Raw genomic sequence first — 22,007 nt, 5'->3', positions numbered from 1 at the left:
GCTGAAGCAAGTACTCTGATAGCTAAGCTGGCTGACCCACAGGGCTTAACCAGCAGGTATCGATGTGTCTTTACGTGGAACTCTTGTCACAAGTGAAAGAGGTAGAAATTTCACCAAATCATACTTCAGACATACAAGCACACAACACAGCTACAAAAATAGATCACATTATTCCTAATCTGTAGCATCCTTACTTAATATATTGAAAATATGAAGATTATTTATGTTTTGGATTAGCAATAAAATATTAATGTTAGCTCAATATATTATGAGCAGATATTCATTTCAAATATATAGTGTTTGATGTCATTCTAGTAAGCATACAAGCATGATGTACTAAGGAACTGTCTTTATTAATGTTGGCTGATTGGCCCAAAAGTTTTATTAAATTGTAATATAATGCACATCACTAGAACAGAGTGGCTTTGTAGAGAAAAGGTGATAGTAGCAATAGGAAGCAAGCTAAAAGGAGTAGTTGAAATAAATGATAGAAAGCTAGTCTGGCTACTCAGTGAACCACACATAAGTGCCTGGCTACTCAGCGAACCACACTTAAGTGCCTGGCAGTGGGTTCATTGAACCACCTTCACAATAATTCTCTATTATTCCAATCTCGAACAGTGTGCAGAAAAAATAAACACCTATATCTTTCCGTGATTTCCCTTATTTCATTATGATGATTGTTTCTCCCTATATAGGTCAGCATCAACAAAATATTTTCGCATTTGGAGGAGAAAGCTGGTGACTGAAATTTCGTAAGAAGATTCCACCGCAACGAAAAATACCTTTGTTTTAATGGTGTCCACCTCAAATCCAGTATCATTTCAGTGACGCTCTCTCCCCTATTTCACCATAATACAAAATGTGCTGCTCTTCTTTGAACTTTATCTCGATGTACTCCATTATCTTACCTGATACAGATCCCAGATTGCACAGCAGTACTCCAAAAGAAGACAAATAAGCATTGTGCAGGCAGTCTCTTTAGTTGATCTGTTATGTTTTCTAAGTCTTCTGCCAATAAAATGCAGCCTTTGGTTTGCCTTCCCCAAACATTTTCTATGTGCTCTTTCCAATTTAAATTGTTTGTAATTGTAATTCCCAGGTATTTAGTTGAATTTACAGCCTTTAGATTTGACCAATTTATCGTGTAACCAAAGTTTAATGGATTCTTGGGTGTTGAGACATAAAGGGACTGTGTTTCTAGACTCAAACGAGTGAGTAACTCTGTCTCGAGGATGCAGATTTGTAAAGTTTATGCATTTTAATTTCTGGGCAGCATAATGCAATGTTGGGATTGATGTTTTTGCAAGTTCAGTCCACAATGTGACTTAGAACTTTTTTGTGAGTGAGATCATACACCAACTTCAAAGTTTTCATAGGGGTGTGTGTTGACATGTGTTATGGAATTAACAGTTTGTTAAATTATTCGTGAATAGTGAATGAACCTTTGAGTCTGGTTTTTGTGAATTTGGCTGTCTGCTAGAGTCGCTGAGACAACTAGTGCCACTGCAACTGAGTCATTTTTAATGAATAAACTATCGAATTACAAAGGCATTCTCTGTGTCATCTAACTCATCTGATATAATCAACTCCAGCTACATTCATTGAATTATGGTAGTTAACTAGTCTGCAAAGAACTTATAAGCTCAGAATTTTTTTCAATTGGAACTGTTTTCCAGCAGTGTCTTTGTAAGACAACAACTGATAGTCCAAAATCAATGTAGGTAAATACAATGTGCATTTATCTTCCTCCCCCAAGATATGTTTGTCATCTCAGTATGGTAGCTAGCAGGTGGAATAGTATTTTACAATGGCGTAACTGAATTCCGATCCTGTGTCGTCCAGCTGAGCAAATGATCTAACTATAAGCACAGCAGTGTAATGGTGTTCTAAATTCTAACCTTCCTCTCTTCCTTTGTCATCTCAATCAAGCTGCAGTCGATTTCGTGTCCCAGCTTTGTTGTGTAATGTTGTTATTTCTCCTTTAATGATATTGATGTTGATGAGGTGTAAAACTTGGGATGCTCTTCCGCTGTCTTTAAAATCCTCTGTTGTCTGTAAGTTAATCAGAAATACAGGTTAAACAGCTCAAGTGATTAAAGACATAATGAAAAATGGTGCTCCCAAAGTCGTAGCTCGAATGTCGAACATTTGTCATTATGTGATGCAATATGATGTCAGACCTGTTTCTAATATAACATAGTTAGTATAAAAAAGTTAACTTTTCTTTGTTTTAGTCACTGATGGGTCTAAGCAGGAGCACCTCTTTCACTATTCCATTGTTCTTTCATCTTTGTCTAATTAAGCTCTGGATTTTACCTTCCCAGAAAAATCTGAGAGTCATATTTTGAACATGATGTGGCCCTCAAGGCAATAATGTGGCTGAGAAGTGATCATACCAAGAAATTCTTCACCTGTTCCAGTTCTGTAGTACAATTCAATTCATCCACTAACTTTATGTAGCTAATAAGGTAGTTGAAGGTATCTGTATTATCCTAACATTCATATAAAAGGAGCAGAAGGAAGTATTTGCTTGCTAGCTACTTGGACAATGGGGCATCAAGTCATAAGTTGGGTTGGTGCTGCAGCTGAGGAATGTATCTCATTGTTCAACTGTGGCTCAAGTTTAAAATAATGATTGATGAAGCACTGGATGGGTATACCAGTGTGTCCCAAAAATGTGATGAACTTCTGGATGAAGGTAGAGCACAACATAAGGATTGAGAATTGCATAGCAACCCTTGGCTATAAACATTGTTGTGTGCCTCAAGATGGCGCTGTACACCAGAGCACAGTAGAGGAACACTGCTATGTGGTGCTGTACACGACAGTACTGGAGTGGGGCATGAGGATTTCCTCATTCGAGCATAAGGGAGCATGGAATGGTATACGAATGGTGAGCCTGCAGACGTGTGCTAATGTATGGAATAGCTGCATGCAATGGATGAGCCACTGGATGCATTTATTGAGAACACTTCCCAGTCACACATCAAACACACCACAGTTTGTTTGCACATCTGCATTCAAATTTGTACAAGCATGGGTGATTAAGAAGTGGCAGGGCTAATGAGAGCAGCCCTTGATCAGTGCATTCAGTTGTTATTGGAGAAGTGCGTTATATTCATGGGGAGTAATCCAAGCACAGCATATAAGTTATTGTCTTGATCTTAAGAATGTCTCATATCAGTGTCTAGCACGTTTTAAACGCTGAGTCCTTCCACTACTTTCATCTCCAAATGGTGCAGCTATTGCATCCCGATGATCGTCCTGCTTGTGTGCATTTTGCTCAGTTGTTTCTGCAACACAGTGGGCGAGATGTGCATTTCCCTGCTTCTGTGTTGTTCACTGACAAGGCCACATCACATTCAGTAGGATGGCGTTTTCAATCGCCTCAGTGAGCATTTGGGGCAGCAGAAAACCTCCATGGTGTGTGGCATCAAGTGGTACAATGTCAATTGACAGTTAATATGTGGGTAGAGAGAATATGAAGCACAGCTTGTGGTTCCAACATGATGGGGACCTGCTCATTCTGAACTGGTTATTCATAGGCATTTCTACAGGTCATTCCGACATTGATTGATTGGATGTGGTGGACCAGTTCCCTGGCTCTCACACTCACCAAATTAATTGAGCCCTGATTCCTTTCTGTGAGGAGCCATATATCATGATCTTGTGGAGCCTGAAATGGATCTCACTGCAAGAATCATCTGTGTAACTGCTGCAATCAAAGAATCGCTCAGTGTGTTTGAGCATGTCTGGCAGCCAATGCTCTATCCCTGTCATGCATGCATGGCTTCCAGTGGTGCAAAATTTGAGCACCTGTTGTAACATGAGAGCAGTATTCATGATGTACACCATGTGTAGTCCTTATGTCCAATAAATCTTTCAAATGAATCACTCTCTTGTTTCCTTTCCGATCTTCAATCTCTTCCACCACTTGCCCCTAATGTTTTTGGCCATAATTGCTTTGCAATTCTCAATCCTTATGACATGCTCCATCTCCCCTAAAGAGTTTGTTACAACTTTTCTGTGACACCCTGTATACCTAGTAGAAAAGTTCATCGGAGGGATCTCACGCAAAACCCAGAGGAATTCTCATCATTGGTCATACATAAGCGGAACCAGAGTTTATGAATAGACACTTGTGGATGACACAAGAAACAAAATTTACAAACCAAAAGCAGAAATGTAGAATCTCATTTTGGATTACAGAAGTAAGTTCCAAGTTTTAATTCAGGCACCACTCAAAAGATAAGTGATACAGACATTATTGCTGGTGGCACTGAGAAACAGCTTAAATTGTTAAATTGAATAAGTCTCCAGGGTCTGATCAGATTCTTGTCAGACTCTATACAGAATTTTCATCTGAGTTAGCTCATATTTTAATCATAATATACCATAGATCAATTGGACAAAAAGAACTGCTCCTCTGATTTTAAGAAGGGAAACCACAGCCGCTAACTAGAAGGATAGCAGAAGTGATTCACAAAACTATTATTCACTTCTCTCACTGCACTTTCTGAACTCCATGAATATAAAACAATGGCAAATCCAGGATGGACTGTAACAATATAATGAAAAGGATAGTTGCTACTCACCATACAGTGGAGATTTTGAGTTGCAGATAGGAACAAAAAAACAGTCAGAAAGTTACACACACACACACACACACACACACACACACACATGCAGCTCCAACACATATATGATCATAGTTTGACACCTGGAGCCATACTGTGAGCAGCTGTGCATTATGGGAGAGACAGCTGGGTGGGGATAAGGAGGAGGCTGGGGTGGGGAGGGGAAGGGTTAGTAGGTTAGGGGTGGGGAATGTTAAAGTGCTGCTGGGAGCGTGCAGAGATGAGGTGGGGAGTAGGGCAACTTGGTGCTGTCAGAAAGTTAGACGGAGGGCGGGGCAGAGAAGGGGGGGGGGGGGGGGGGGGAGGTAGCGGAAAATGAGACAAATAAAAAGACAGAATGTGTTAGTGGAATAAAGGGCTGTGTAGTGCTGGAATGGGAACATTGAAGGGGGTAGATGGTTAAAGACAATGACTAACAAATATTGAGGCAAGGAGGGTTATGGGAATGAAGGGTGTATTGCAGGGAGAGTTCCCATCTGCACAATTCAAGATAGCTGGTGTTGGTGGGAAGGATCCAGATGGCATAGGCTCAGAAGCAGTCATTGAAATGAAGGGCATTGTGTTGGGCAGCGTGCTCAGCAACAGGGCGGTGAAGTTGTTTCTTGGCCACAGTTTATTGGTGGCTGTTCATGCGGACAGACAGCTTGTTGGTTGTCATGGCCACGTGGAATGCAGCACAATGGTTGCAGCTTAGCTTGTAGACCGCATGACTGGTTTCACAGGTAGCCCTGAGTTTGATGGGACAGGTGATATTTGTGACCAGACTGGAAGGATGGCTGGTGGTTAGAGGATGCATGGGACATATCTTGCACCTATATCTATTGCAGGGATATGAGGCAAGGGGTTTGGAGCAGGTGTGATGTAGGGATGGACGAGGATGTTGTGTAGGTTCAGTCGGCGGCAAAATACCACTGTGGGAGGGGTGCAAAGAATAGTGGGTAGGACATTCCTCATTTCAGGGCAAGGCGAGAGGTGGTCTGAACCCTGGCAGAGAATCTAATTCAGTTGCTCTAGTCCTGGGTGGTACTGAGTCACGAGCTGAATGCTCCTCTGTGACTGGACCAGTGGGAGTTTGGGAAGTGTTGGGGGACTGGAAAGATAAGGCCTGGGAGATCTGTTTTTGTACACAGACAGGAGGGTAATTACAATCTATAAGGCATCAGTTAGACCCTTGGTATATTTCAAGAGGGACCACTCATCACTACAAATGTGAGGGGCACAGGTGGCTAGGCTGTATGGGGGGGTCTTTTGGTATGGAGTGGGTGGCAGCTGTCAAAGTGGAGGTACTGCTAGTGGTGGGTAGGTTTGATATGGACAGAGGTACTGAGGTGGAGGTCAACATCAAGGAAGGTGGCTTGATAGATTAAGTAGGACCAGCTGAAGTGAATGGGGGAGAAGTGTTGAGGTTCTGGGAGAATGTGGATAGGGTGTCCTCACCCTCAATCCAGATTATGAAAATGTCCTAAATGAATCTGAACCAAGTGACAATGAATCTGAACCAGGCGAGGGCTTTGGGATTCTGTGTGTTTAGGAAGGATTCCTCCAGATGGCACACAAATAGGTTAGCATAGGATGGTGCATGTGTGTGCCCGTAGCCATATCCTCCGATTTGTCTGTAGGTAATGCCTTCAAAGGAGAAGTGATTGTGGGTGAGAATATAGATGATCATGTCAACTAGGACGGAGGTGGTTGGTTTGGAATCCATTGGGTGTTGGGAAAGGTAGCATTCAAATAGCGGTAAGGCTATGAGCATTAGGGACGTTAAGTGTAAAGAGAGATGGCATCTGTAGTAATGAACAGAGCACTGTGTGGTAAAGGAACAAGAACTGTGGAGAGTCACTGGAGGAAATGGTTGCTATCTTTTATATTGGAGGGTAGGTTGCAGGTAACAGGCTAAAGGTGTTGGTCTATGAGAGCAGAGATTCTCTCAGTGTTTCACTGAGAACAGTTCTGTGTTAGGGTTGTTGTTATCAGAATCAACAGCAAACCAACACTGACAACCATAGTTCAGGTATACATACCAACGTCGCAAGCTGAAGGTGGAGAAAGAGTAGAAGAAAAGGTTACAGGAGGATATGGGCGAGGGACAAGGAATGAGAGAGTGGAAACGGCTAATTGAGTTTTGTAATAAATTTCAGCTCATAATAATGAATACTCTGTTCAAGAATCACGAGAGGAGGAGGTATACTTGGAAAATGCCAAGTGATGTGGGAAGATTTCAATTAGATTACATCGTGGTCAGACAGAGATTCCAAAACTAGATACTGGTTTGTAAGGTGTATCCAGGAGCAGATATAGACTTCGATCACAATGTAGTAGCAATGAAGAGTGTGCTGAAATTTAAGAGATTATTCAGGAAGAATCAATATGCAAAGAAGTAGGATACGAAAGTAACAAGGAAAGATGAGATATGCTTGAAGTTCTCTAAGGGTATAGATGCAGCAATAAGGAATAGCTCAGTAGGCAGTACAGCTGAAGGGGAAAGGACACCTCTAAAAAGGGCAATCACAGAAGTTGGAAAGAAAAACGTGGGTACAAAGAAAGTAACTGTGAAGAAACCATGGTAACAAAAGAAATACTTCAGCTGATTAATGAAAGAAGGAAGTACAAAAATGTTCAGGGAAATTCAGGAATACAGAAATACAAGTCGCTGAGGAACAAAATAAATTGGAAGTGCAGGGAAGCTAAGATGAAATGACTGCATGAAAAATGTCAAGAAATTGAAAGAGGGATGATTGTCGGAAGGACTGACTGTGCGTATAGGAAGTTCAAAGCAATCTTTAGTGAAATTAAAAGCAAAGCTGGTAACATTAAGAGTGCAATGGGAATTTCACTGTTAAATGCAGAGGAGATAGCAGATAGGTAGAAAGAGTACATTGAAGACCTCTATGAGGGGGAAGATGTGATAGAAGAAGAAACAGGAGTCAATTTAGAAGTGATAGGGGATCCAGTATTAGAATCAGGATTTGAGAGAGCTTTGGAGGTCCTAAGATCAAAAAAGGCAGAAGCGATAGATAACATTCCATCAGAATTTCTAAAATCATTGGGGGGGAGTGGCTACAAAGTGACTACTCATGTTGGTATGTAGAATGTATGAGTTTGGTGACGTACATCTGACTTTTGGAAAAATATCATTCACAAAATTCCAAAGACTTAAAGAGCCAACAAGTGTGAGAATTATTGCACAATCAGCTTAACAGAGCATGCATTCAAGTTGTTGACAAAAATAATGTACAGAAGAATGGAAAAGAAAATTGAGGACGTGATAGATGACGATCAGTCTGGCTTTAGGAAAGATAAAGGCACCAGAGAAGCAATTCTGACCTTGTGGTTGATAATGGAAACCAGATTAAAGAAAAATCAAGATACATTCATAGGATTTGTTGACTTGGAAAAAGTGTTCGACAATGTCAAATCATGCAAGATGCTAGAAATTCTGAGTAAAATAGGAATAAGCTACAGGAAGAGATGGGTAAAATACAAAATGTACAAGCCAAGAGCAAATAATAAGAATGGATGACTAAGAACGAAGTGCTTTGATTAAAAAGGGTGTTAGACAGGAATATAGTCTTTCATCCCTACTATTCAATCTGTACATCAAAGAAGCAATGATGGAAATAAAAGAAAGGTTCAGGAGTGGAATTAAAGTTCAAGGTGAAAGGATATCAATGATATGATTTTCATTGATGGCATTGCTATACTGAGTGAAAGTCAAGAAGAATTACATCATGGGGCTAAATGGAATGAACAGTCTAATGAATACATAATATGGACTGAGAGTAAATCAAAGAAAGACAAAAATAATGAGAGGTAGCAGAAATGAGAACAGCAAGAAACTTAACATCAGGATTGGTGATCATTAAGTAGATGAAGCTAAGGAATTGTGCTAACTAGGCAGAAAAATAATCCATGATGGACGGAGCAAGGAGGACATCAAAAGCAGACTAGCACTGGCAAAAAGGGCATTCCTGGGCAAAAGAAGTCTACTAGTATCAAACATAGGCCTTAATTTGAGGAAGAATTTCAGAGAATATACATTTGGACCACAGCATTGTATGGTACTGAAACAAGGACTGTGGGAAAACTGGAACAGAAAAGAATCAAAGCATTTGAGATGTGGTGCTACCGACGACTGTTGAAAATTAAGTGGACTGACAAGGTTAGGAATGAGGAGGTTCTGCACAGAACTGGAGAGGAAAGGAATATGTAGAAAACACTGACAAGGACAGAACAAGATGATAGGACACCTGTTAAGACATCAGGGAATGACTTCCATGCTGCTAGATGGAGCTGTAGAGGGCACGAATTGTAGAGGAAGACAGAGATTGGAATATGTCCAGCAGGTAATTGAGGACATAGTTTGCAAGTGCTACTCTGAGATGGAGGTTGGCACAGGAGACGAATTTGTGAAGGCCCACATCAAACAAGTCAGATGACTAATAACTCAAAAGCCAGCCAACAAAATTTGGAGAACTACTATCAAGTAAGAAATCAAGGAATAAATCTCAATCCCCTAGGTAATGCTCCTGCAGGGACCACAAAAGCAAGATTAGACTAATTACATTGCATGTTTAAGCAGTCATTCTTGCATCACTCCTTGTGTAAATGGTACAGAATTTAAGAGAGGGCAGTTTTGAATCAGTGGGTACTTCAAGGTGATGGATATAAAGAACAGTAAGATCTGATCTTCAAAAACAATCTATATGTCAATCATATATCTCTTATGGTCACTGATACAAATGAAATAACGCTTACTTGGAATCAGATGGGACATTGATGTATGGCAAGAAGCTTCCTCTTATGAGAAAAGTATCAATTAGTATTAATGCCAATGAAAAATTGATGTCAGTTTTCTCACTTTTTAGTGTGTGTTTTATTTACAATGAAAACTGCAACCATATTATTTATTCTTAGCAGATACTGCCATAAATTTATGCACTGCAGTTTTTTGAGATGTATGTATTGTTTAAGAGATTATTAGGTTAAAGATTCTAATGCATTATCACAGTTACTATTTCATCCAATGTTACGTTATTTGGTCTTCAGCTATATATTTCTGTATGTGTTGAGTCCTAGAAAAAAAAAAATCATGTGAAATGAGAAGAGTTAACCAGAACAAAGAACTGTGTGCTTTATTCAGACTGACTGTTGCCTTTCCATATGCCACTTCTTTCTCAGGGCCTATACACTGATCCACCCACATGCAATCACTTAGCAAGGTTTCAAAAATTAGGAATACTGCCTGTCTCCTGAATATCCATTTTAGAGTCAATTTAATTAGTTAGGAAGAATTTTCATCTCTCTTAAATAAATAATGTTACACCTTTACTACTGGAAACATTCATCTGACACATAAATACCATCACAGTGTGCATCACAGACACAGCATACTTAATAATAAATTGCTTTACTCAATAAAATGATAACTACTCCAGGAAGAAAGTCATTAGTATGCTTCTCCAACATTGTTTTTATTCAGCTGCTGAATTCATGGAGACCAATTGATGTCAAATGTAACCTTCAGTTTGCTTACACGTTATAATCTTTAATGCAATGGTGCTTGATGTACAATTCATTCTTATGAAGAAATGTGTGTGAAAAAAAAATGCTGTAAAATGAACATATATTTGTTTTTGATTATTGAATAATATGTACCCCTTATTATGAACATGATTTTTGTGGATAAATAAATAAAATAATGTTTATTTTGTCGTGTTTTAAGTTGGTTCACTCTTCTTTTTATTGTTGTTTTAGGATGTGTTATAGCACTAAACCAATATTTAATGTTTTACATAGTGGGTGGTTTTGCTAAAGATTAATCATAGAAAAAAATATAAAAAATAAAAACAAATTATGTTGTTTGTAAGAAACATGTTAAGAATATTGTCATACTTAATAACTATTATTTCTTTTAATTTTTTAGTTGGGGCACTGACAACCTTGTGCTATTTGAAATTAAAATTGCCTTTATGTGGAATAATATTGTTGAAATTAGTACTTGTTATGTTACAGAATATTTTCCCTAGTGAGATTTCCTAAGCAGAAGATGGAAATAGAAAAAGAAAATTGGAATTTGAAGAAACCATTTAAAGTGGCTGTTGAGGGAAACATAGGCTCTGGAAAATCCAAACTACTGGAGTATTTCTCGAGATTTCCTGCTGTTGAAACTTATAATGTAAGTTCCATGTTTCAAAAAAATTGTAGTTATCACTAATTTCTATTGGAATAAAATTTAAGCACACTTTCTTTGAATACTGTAAATATTACTCTTGTAGTGTTAATACTTTGACTGGTGCCCACAGAATCTATATACACCTTTAAAATCCACCAGACTTTACTCTTTGTTCAGAAAACAGAGCCCAAGTAACTGACTACAGAGAGGAAGAAAATCAGATGGTGGAACAAGAATGTCAAGTAGGTTGCTAATGAGCAATTGTGAAACCAGGAGAAAATTTTCTGTCGTTGTTTGAACATTGAAACATTCCATGTTAAGTTCACCTCCTTTGTGCTATTTCCTCCATTTTGCTATTTTGGCTAACTGAATGTATAGGATTGACTTCTGATCAAGGTATTTATCATTGCCTCTATTATTTTTTTACGTACATTCTCATTCGAAAAGATATACTTAGAAAAAAACACAGTTCTGAAAGTTTTCTGTGGGCACAACACCCCAGATAACAATTTTACAAACAAAAAACAACTCAACTGTTTCTCACTTTTTCCTTGCCATAATAATGGATTGAAAGTACATTAAAAGGCTAACCACAAAATTGACACAATAATGATTTTCCAACATTTTTTCTCTTTAGCTTTTATATGAAAGTTCCTGCTATGAAGAGTTCCTGCTGTGACCTGTTAACACTAGCTATCAGAGTGCCTTTTGGCCAGCTGCAGTAACTGCAACCATTGTGTTGCTTTGCAGAGGTGAAACATTCTTTTTTTAGATATTATTTTTTCCAGCACATTTTGGAAATTTACTTGTGCCATTACAATCTCTCAAACAACAACAATCACAGTCCTTTCAGACTTAATCTAAAAACTAAAACTAAACTCCACCCAAAGAGGCCATGAAGGCCCAGCAGTACTGAATGGCTGCTGGGTCATCCTCAGCCCATAGGCATCACTGGATGCGGATATGGAGGGACATGTGGTCAGCACACCAATCTCCCAGTTGTATGTTAGTTTACGAGACCAGAGCCACTAGTTCTCAACCAAGTAGCTCCTCAGTTTGCCTCACAAGGGCTGAGTGCACCCTGCTTGCCAACAGCACTTGGCAGACCAGATGGTCACCCATCCAAGTGCCAGCCCAGCCTGACCGCACTTAATTTCCATGATCTGACGGAAACCAGGGTTACCACTGTGGCAAGGCCATTTGTTCAAACTTAATATGCCAACTCATATTCCTTCCAATCCTCCTACACATTCATATCTTTTAAATACATGCTCAGTAATAAGGACAATAAGCCTTTAAAGGAAGATGGTTATTATTTATTTTATTTTTTTATTGCTGACATTTATTATTATGCACAACCTTAAATACCTGAAAACAAACTGTACTTAAAACTTTGTAATGTTGCTATCGGATAACTTACAGTTATGATGCAGTTATCTAAAGAGATTGCATGTACAGTAGCTAATAAGAACATTTTGTGGTGTAAAGCTCCTCATATATAGCTTAAACCTGATCTGTGGATACTCAGACCTCGTCTTACATAGTCTACAGTATGGCCAAGAGACGAAGCTTCACCTACCTGTCAAAGACTGTGTAAGACAGCGTTACAAAAACAACTTGTACATTCTAACCAGCCATAAATTAATGAGCATCTTCATACAGTGTGTTCTGATACTTTATACATTATTACCACATACATGCCTTCTACATCTTCAGGCCTTTATCTAATGTGTTAGTGTGGATTCCTAGTAATAAGTACTAAATGTTATGAAACATAATTAATATAACCACTGTGAACAAAACAGCAGTCACATCCAAAATTCAGAATAAACACGCATTTCCCATTAGAAACTAAGGACACGTACAGTAATATCACAGCAGGTAGTCACTTTTGTGAACTGCTCATATAGCTGAACACATAGCAGGCTAGTTTTTCAGATAGGGAAGCAAACTAGATCTAGATAGTATTTGTACACTTCATTAATGGTTACTCTTCTGGTGCAGAAGCCAATGTGAGCATGTTTTTAGGCAGTCTCTTACATTTGTGCAGGACGCAGAACGACTGACAAGACAGATCACATCATGTTTCGCACTTCAGGGTTCATCTGTTGTAGTTGTACCATCACCTTACGATCTGTCAACATTTTGACGTTGAATGGAGATCGGAGTTCTTGATGTTTTTGCACAGTACTGTTTCAGTTCTGACCCATAATTCATGTCAGTATACGGGTCAGTACACAGGTCATAAAGGAAAGAGCACTGTTGCTAATTCTAGGTACGGCCATATACATAACACACAACTCAACTGGCATGGCACATAGGTATATGAATAGTGATCAAAAAGTAATGGGAATTTTTGTTTTTCTTAAAGAATCTTTATTTATTCATCATCGACAACTTGGTCCCCTTCAATGGAATCCCCCTCAGATATAACATGCTTGTGCCAGTGCTTTTTCTAATCCTGGAAGCACTTCTGGCACTCACTTTTCATTATGGTGTTCAGTCTTTCAGAGATTCTGTTTTTATCTCATCAGTGGTGGAAAAACAATGTTCTTTCATGATTCTCTTCTGCCACAGGAATAAACAGAAGTCACAGAGGACTGTCTCTGTGAATATTGTGGCTGAGGCAACATAATGGTTTTGTTTTTGCCAAAAATCATGAACAAGCATTGAGGTGTAAAATTGCTTGGCATGAGCCAATGGACATGCCAACATCATCGGCAATCTTACTGATGGTAATTCAGCACTTTCGAAGAACCAGTTTCTTTACTATTTCTTCATTGCCATCAATAAGTGAGGTGCTAGGGGGACAAGGGTGGTTATCATCTTCAACTTCTTCTCAACCCTCTTTGAAAAATTTACAGCACTTGTAAACTATTGTCTTACTCATAGTAGATTTGCCAAAAGCCACAGTCAACGTTTCAGATTCAGTGCCGCACTTTATTCCATTTTTCAAGTAAAATTTAATTCAAATTCTTGATCAATCTTTTTCAAAAGTAAAAATTTATCAAGCACTGGAAAACACTTTCAATCTTTTCGACTGTCAACTAAACTAAATACCCAAAACAGCTGAAAATACAAACAAAAGCCAGGATTTTACGCACCAACTAAGATTTAAAAAATGAAAATTGGATGTATAAAGCCCACAAAATTAAAAAAATCCTATTATTTTTATCTTACCTTGTATTGCAGTAAGAAATAAAAGCAATTTGATTTTGTAGAAAATATGAAATTGTGAGCAAGAAATGGATAATGTTTGTAGTACTGATCTTCTCACATAGGACCTGGGAGTAACTGGGCCTACAATTAGTGAGGCAGCTGTTAACTAGACTCACAGGCAAGTTGAATACCTCCTGCACAGCCTGTACCAGTTCAACCCTCCAGTCACATGCAATAGAACTACCACTGTATGTCCCATCTCCAACAAAAATTCAGCTACCATCCCAGGATGCAGTTCACAGGCAGGGTCTAGTAGATGTCATGTGAGAACTCAGAGAGCTACTGACTAGGTACTTACGATGTCTCAGTTATACCACAGTCATAATATATATAATTTCAACTCCATCACAGAGATACATCTACCTCAAACTGCAGGTCTTAGTGCACAGCTACTCTGTCCACAGGTTTGACCAACCTGGTTGGCATAGTGGAAATATGGACATCCTTATTCTTCCAGGGTAGCAAACAAAGGGAGGGAAAACTGTTACAGCCATAATTCCCATATTCCACCCACCAAAACGCCAAAAATGTGCGCAGAACCTTCAGGCATTAAGAGCACATGAAGTGATGAATTTATAGCAGGCTACTTGTACTCTGTATGTGGTAAGGGGGTTGAAATGTGGACAAAGGCAGCAGGCAGATAGTGAAGCAGTTTGTTGAAAATTATCTCTTCCTGAGAGTAATAACTCTGAGGATCTAACTCGCAACTGTAGCCACACTTGAAACAGGTCAGATAGCCATGGTATCTCCTTGTCAAAGTAACAGCATACTACAGCTGCAAGCTGCCAATAGCTACCCATTTACCCTTGATTATGTCAGTGCCAAAGACATGAACATGAGGATGCCAAAAGAAACATAGATAAGTCATAGAGATAAGGCTTTTATAAGACATCATTTGAAGAAAATGTTACTCATGTGGAACAAAAGAGAAGTGATTCACCAGTCAGATATCTAACAAAGATCTTACAGACATGTGCTCATGCAAGCATTACAAGGCTAACCATCTGACTTGATGGTAGAGCTCTGCCACTATGCCCCCCCCCCCCTCCCCCACCCACACATCAACACCAGACATCTAGAGCTCGATAGTCACCAAGTGTCACTTACAGAGCGAGTGTCAATATTTTCATAATCCTAGCAACCATTAACTACTTAGGCAGCTGGAAAACTAGAGAAAACAAAAATTATTAGTATGAGAAACTTAAGCAGGTAGTGACAACATGAATGACATATGGAAAATACGGCCAGAGGGCTGCTCTGTGGATTGACAGACAAAGCAGAAGTGCTGGCAATTTCATTGGAGCTACAGTTCCAAACTCACACCATCAAAAATGATTGTGAAAAGCAGGGGATGATATATATTTCATAGGTGGCTCAAGTGAGAGAATTATTTCAGAGATATACAGTAGTTATCAGAGATGTCTAGGCAATAGAAAGTTCCTTGGTCTTAACAGTATCCATGCTCAAACCTAAAACACCTACCTCTTCCTGCAATCGCATACTTTACCACCATATACCACCAATGCTTGTCTGCAACACACTGCACAAAAGCCTCAGTTACAGCTAAGGTAATGATAATAATAATAATAATAATAATAATAATAATAATAATAATAATACCACCTAAACCTAATCATAAATTATCCCGCACATAAAACTACACTGAAGAGGCAAAGAAACTGGTACACATGCCTAATACCGTGTAGGGCCCCCGCAAGCAAGCAGAAGTGCCACAACACAACATGGCATGGGCTCAATTAATGTCTGAAGTAGTGCTGGAGAGAACTGACACCATGAATCCTGCAGGGCTGTCCATAAATCCATAAGACTATGAGAGGATGGTGATCTCTCCTGACTACTAAGTTGCAAGGCATTCCAGATATGCTCAATAATGTTCATGTCTGGAGAGTTTGGTGGCCAGCAGAAGTGTTTAAACTCAGAATAGTGTTCCTGGGGCCACTCTATAGCAATTCTGGACATGTGGGGTTTCGCACTCACCTGCTGGAATTGCCCAAGTCCATCGGAATGCCCAGTAGACGTGTGGACGTGAATGGATGTAGGTGATCAGACAGTATGCTTGCGTGTGTGTCACCTGTCAGAGTCATATCTAGACAAGTCAGGGGTCCTGTATCACTCCAGCTGCACACGCCCCATGTCATCACAGAGCGTCCACGAGCTTGAACAGTCCCCTGCTGAAGTGCATGGTCCATGGATTCATGAGGTTGTCTCCATACCCGTACACGTCCATCCACTCAATATAATTTTGAAATGAGACTCGTCCAACCAGGCAACATGTTTTCAGTCATCAACAGTCCAATATCATGTTGACGGTCCCAGGCGAGGCATAAAGATTTTTGGCGTGCAGTCACCAAAGGTACACGAGTGGGCCTTCAGTTCTGAAAGCCTGTATCAGTGATGTTTTGTTGAATGGTTCGTACACTGACACTTTTTGATGGCCTAGCACTGAAATCTGCACCAATTTGCGGAATGGTTGCACTTCTGTCACGTTGAATGACTGTCTTCAGTCGCTGTAGGTCCCGTTCTTGCAGGATGTTTTTCTGGCTGCAGCTATTTCTGAGATTTGATGTTTTACTGGAGTCCTGATATTCACAGTACACTCAGAAATGGTCTTATGGGAAAATCCCCACTTCATTGCTTCCTAGGAGATGCTGTGTCTCATTGCTCGTGCGCCGACTATAATACTACATTCAGACTCACTTAAATCTTGATAATCTGCTATTGTAGCAGCAGTAACTAACTGATCTAATAACTGCACCAGACACTTGTTGTCTTTTATAGGCATTGCTGATCACAGCACCGTATTCTGGCTGTTTACATATCTCTGTATGTGAATATGGACACCTATATCAGTTTCTTTGGCACTTCAGTGTATTATCTCATTTCAATATCGATATTTCAGAGGAAAGTTCTGGAGCAGCTTGTCTTGTATGCACTCACCTAATTCCTTAAGGACCACATCATAATCACCCTAAGCATATCGGCTTCCTCTCTGCACTAGTACTGTACGTTAATTCTCATGTCTTGTCAAGCACATACTGAGACAGAAGTCAGGAAGTCTTTTCCTCAATGAAGTTTTTGGTAAGGTCTGACATTACTGTTTGATTTACAAATTGTTGCAGTTATACATTAAAGGACATGTTATCCACATGATTGACTCATTCCTAATGAAGAGGAATTTCTCTGTGAATTACGAATTGTGGTTTATTAGTCTCATAACATACATAATCTAAATCATTTGCTTCAGGTACAGGAAGCACATCAAAATTGTGGTAAAATTTTACCAGAAACATAGAACAAGTGATGTTAACAAACAGCACATCATCATCATCATATATTTTCGTTGTATACACATACAATAAAAAAACCTAGCATTAATTATTCTTTGCTCAAATTATCATTCCATCCTCTATGAATTCTTCTACTAAATAGTAGCATTTCTCCAACAAAATCTGCTGTAGACTTGTTTTTAGAATCTCTGGCTTCATATTAAATATATTAACTTGCTATATATTGTCATCCCCACATACTGTTGTGTCTGTACATATAATTTAAATTGCGGGTAGCATAAAATTGTTTTTATTTCTCATGTTATATGTGTGGTTAAAATGATTCTCCTCAAATAATTTTTTTCTGCTGTGTAGGAAGATTACACGAGGGCTATTTCAGAAAGTGGGGAACGTTTCGGTATTTTTTTTTTTAAAAAAAAAAAAAAAAAAAAAAAAGCCCTAAGTACAAGAAATAAATTTTATTATATACATCTGAAAGAGCGACTGACATACTACTTTTCCACATAGTCACCAAACACATTGAGGCACTTATCATAGTGGTGGACAAGCTTTGAAAGACCTTCGTTGTAAAATTCTGCCGTCTGAGACTTCAGTCAGTGAGTCACGGCCACCTGGAGTTCCACGTCGTCATCGAAGCACTGCATTGCAAGCCAGTTCTTCATCTTGGAAAACAAGTGGAAGTCGCTTGGTGCAAGATCAGGGCTGCTGGGCAGATGAGGGAAAATTTCCCATTTGAATGAATTAAGGATTTCTTTAGTGCGGTTTGCCGTGTGAGGTCGGGCATTGTTGTGCAGAAACAAAATTTTGGACATCAGCTTTCCTCAGCATTTGTTTTGAACTGCTCTTCTAAGGCTGTGTAAAGTTTGACAGTACCGGGCAGAAATTACGGTTGCTCCACATTTGAGAAAATCAATAAGAAGCACACCTTGCCTATACCAAAACACTGTCACCATCAACTTCCTTGCTGACAAGGTTTGCAAACATTTTCTTGGTTTTTGGGGGGAGCTTATGTGTCCCCACTCCCTGGACTGTAATTTTGTCTCACAATTGATGTGTTTCACCCAAGTCTTGTCACCAGTTATGATTCAGTCCAGTAATGAATCACCATGTTTGTGGTAGGCCTCCAGAAATGTCAACGTTGTCCCCATTTGCTGTTCTTATGTTGCTCTGTAAGCATTTTGGGCACCCATTGTGCACAAAATTTGTGGTAGCTTAGCTTTTGAGTGACAATTTCTAACAACAAAGTCTGTGAAACTTGTGGAAAAGAAAGCGAAAGCTCCGTTATTGTGAAGCGACGGTTTTCACGAATCGTTTCATGAACTTTAGCAACAAGATCATCAGTCACAATGCTCAAGTATCCACTCTTCTCTTCATCATGAACATTGGTTTGGCCATTTTTAATCCGAATGCACCATTTCTGGAAGGAACATTCACTCATTACATTGTTTCCATACACTTTGCACAGTTCACTATAAATTTCTGTAGGTTTTAGGTTTTTTCCCAATAAAAACCACAACAAAGACTACAACTCACAACTGGCAGGATTTTCGATTGCAGTGCACATTTTAAATTCAAATATTGAAAGAACCAGATGCACAGAGATGTTCCCGCTGTCATGGATGCCGACTGAGCTGCCGAGCATGCACATACCAAAATATACGCGATCGGCGTGTGCCTAGTGGGATCAGACGGAAACATTCCCTACTTTCTGAATAGCTCTCGTAATTTCATAAATATGTATGGGGGGAACAGTTAGGATTTGCAGTTTTATTTGGCGGACTTTTTGGCACAATCAGGAATGATATGTTTGGTGTCACAAAAGGCTTAGTGTTAAGGTCTGTATTCTATGTGCTGTGTAAAGAGTTGGTAGGTGGGAAGAAACCCTGTAGACTGCAAACACAGTGGCACTTAAAGGCAACTGTAACCATTATTTCAATACTAGGAAATCTCAGTAATATCTAGACACTGTTGCTAACTGGGGTAAACCCTGTTATATCAAAATGACCCCTATAAGAACTACAGAATGCATGGAGTAATTTCAATCAAACTTGTTTAACATGTGACTTGCTAATTGTGAAAAACTATGTATTATTTTATCAGTTTGGTTCATGGCAAAACCACAGGAAAATGTCACACATATAAAATATAAAGTTAAAACATAAAACAGACATATGAAAATATTATCAAACCAGTATAAAATTATTACAAGTAACATTCGGAGTGGCTGTTAATATCATATGTCTCCAGTGCTGTATGTCCAGGAAACTTAAACATACAATAATCACTGGAGATGCCATTAAGGGAGCAGCCCACATTGAATGTATAGAAAAATAGGTGGGTTTCGTGATCTCTCCCCCCCCCCCCCCCCCAAGTCAAATAAAAAGTAATGCTAAATCTGTGTCCACATCAGATGCATAACAAAATAATTTTGTACAACTCATTTTCAGTATATTTTCTATCAGAATATATGGGATAACTGAAAAAATTAAGTCCTACAAAAATGGTGATGTGTTGAAATAAATGTCATTTTCTTCACCCACAAAACTGAGATAAAAGGGTGCATGGAAAATAGACTTTTGAAGATATCACAAATCAACTATGTAGACTGATAGAGAATTCAATTTAGAATGCTGGCATCAAATTCTGATCAAAATGATATGTACCATTCTCAAGTTATGTTTCCTGCCAATTTGAAAACTACAGTTTCAAGAAAAATGCATTTAAAGTGTTGGGTTACTTTGTTTCAGTTAAATTAGCCTACTTTTAGTCAGTGATCCCTGTACCATGCAGCAATCCCTCCAGACACAAAAGGAGAGCCTCCTCCATCTTTGTGACCATGGTAGTCCAGCTTCTGTCTTCCATTGCTCTTTCCGCTCGATATGCTTTTCATCTGCTTTTGTGTAGAAGTAGTAACAGTCTGGTCCGATCTCAAGTTTGAGCAGGTTCATAATTTCCATAAAGCCTGCTAGGCTGTCATTGAAATTACATGTCAGTTTTTTTTTCTTATTCGGTATGGTTTTTGGAGACACTTTTTCACAAATCGACTTATAATTTGATAACAGAGTTTCTGGGAAACTTGGGATGAGCACTACAATGAAGCAGACATCCCAGAGAACATTTTAAGCCATAAAAGATTGATTTTTTGAAATTTTCAAGTAGGGATACCTCTTTATGAATGTTGATCTAGTCTCCTTGAAATCCTGTTATTGGGCATTCACTAATAACTTACATAGTCTAATGTTTCAAACAATGCAAACTCCAGGTAGGAATATCAACAATGTAGTAAAAGACAGATTGCTACGTACCGTAAAGAAGAGAGACATGCTTAGAGGACACTCACATGTAGCTTTCAGCCACAGCCTTTGTCATTAAAGACAAACACACACACACACACACACACACACACACACACACACACACACACGACTGCCAACACCAGCCTGTAGGGCTGAGCGAGCAGCACTTTAGGTGGGGGAAGTGGCCTTTCCTGGAAGAATGCTGCCACCGGCCTACAGGGGCACCCAAAATCTGTTGCCCGTTATCTGTCTAGCAGTGCAGATCAACGTGCAGTGATATACGTCGTTTCTGTTCATGGGATCTTAGTTGCCCATGTCAGTGAGTAAACTTCGTACACTTACTGATGTACTTCAATATCCGGAAGTGATGGATAATCGTCTAGCATTGCAAGAAAATGTGCAGAATACGAAGAAGAGGAGGTATTTGGGGAGTAACGAGCGTTCGATCGTCTCTAATGTTATTACAGCGTGTATTAAAGAGGCTACCCAAAAAGAACTGTTGGCTAATATTACCAGTCCCAATCAAAGGGCTGCAATTTATGCAAACATCAGCCTTACCTAATAGAATGCAGAAGTAAGGAATGGAAAAATAAGCTGCATGGTTTACTAGAATCGCCAAGAAGGAAAACTAATAATTTTGGGAGGAAACCCATCGTTGCAGATAGTTTCAAAATCACGTAAAACATTTCATGCTTATGGAACACTAAATCTCTCTCTTGGTCACTGTTCATCTGATTCTAAGACATATTGCTTAAAACATGTGTGCAATAGCTATTCTAAACACTGCTGAAATTTCCTTCGAAACATGTACACTGATTCTGGACTTCTAAACAAAAAGTTTGACATACGAGGTGTGTTCACATATTAATTTTTATTTTTTGGTAAGAACTTTATTTGTTAATCTACAGCAATGTTATCCTCTTCAAAATATTCCCCATTACATACTATACACATATGCCAGTGCTTTTTCCAATTCCCGAAACACTTTAGGAACTGTTTCTTTGGGATAGTTTATAGGTCTCTTAACTGTGCATTTTTAATCTCATCCATGCTTGTAAAACCGCTGTCCCTTAAGGCCTGCTCTGAAATGTTTATACTGCTTGTCTGCCCTTGGTTTACTCATAACAGGCTCACCAAAAGCAACCTTACCATTTCTAAAAAATTCACACGCTTTATTCCATTCTTATAACAAAATTTAATAGAGATTCTCTAATTTATTTTTATTTGTTGATGCTACCAAAACACATACTTTTGAGGCATGTTTACGAAGACAGTGACAAAAAGTAGTGCAAATCGGACTAATACAACACATAAAATTATAAATTTCTGCTTACTTTTTAAACACTCTTTGTATTGCAAGAATTGTTAAGTT

At 39.0% G+C, this 22,007-nt stretch overlaps 1 protein-coding gene across 2 annotated transcripts in view; it reads left to right on the top strand.

Moving 5' to 3' along the window:
• The window catches only part of LOC126475354 (thymidine kinase 2, mitochondrial-like), a 135,411-nt gene that overhangs the window by 53,804 nt on the left and 59,600 nt on the right, over positions 1 to 22,007 (top strand). For both annotated transcript variants that reach the window (XM_050103167.1, XM_050103166.1), the window contains one exon: positions 10,653 to 10,815. In XM_050103167.1, the coding sequence (XP_049959124.1) occupies positions 10,687 to 10,815 (129 nt within the window). In that variant the 5' untranslated portion in view covers positions 10,653 to 10,686. The remainder of the gene's footprint in view (positions 1 to 10,652; positions 10,816 to 22,007) is intronic.

This window comes from Schistocerca serialis, chromosome 4 (assembly GCF_023864345.2).
Source record: "Schistocerca serialis cubense isolate TAMUIC-IGC-003099 chromosome 4, iqSchSeri2.2, whole genome shotgun sequence".
Taxonomy (NCBI): domain Eukaryota; kingdom Metazoa; phylum Arthropoda; class Insecta; order Orthoptera; family Acrididae; genus Schistocerca; species Schistocerca serialis.
This window is presented reverse-complemented; position numbering and strand designations above follow the sequence as displayed.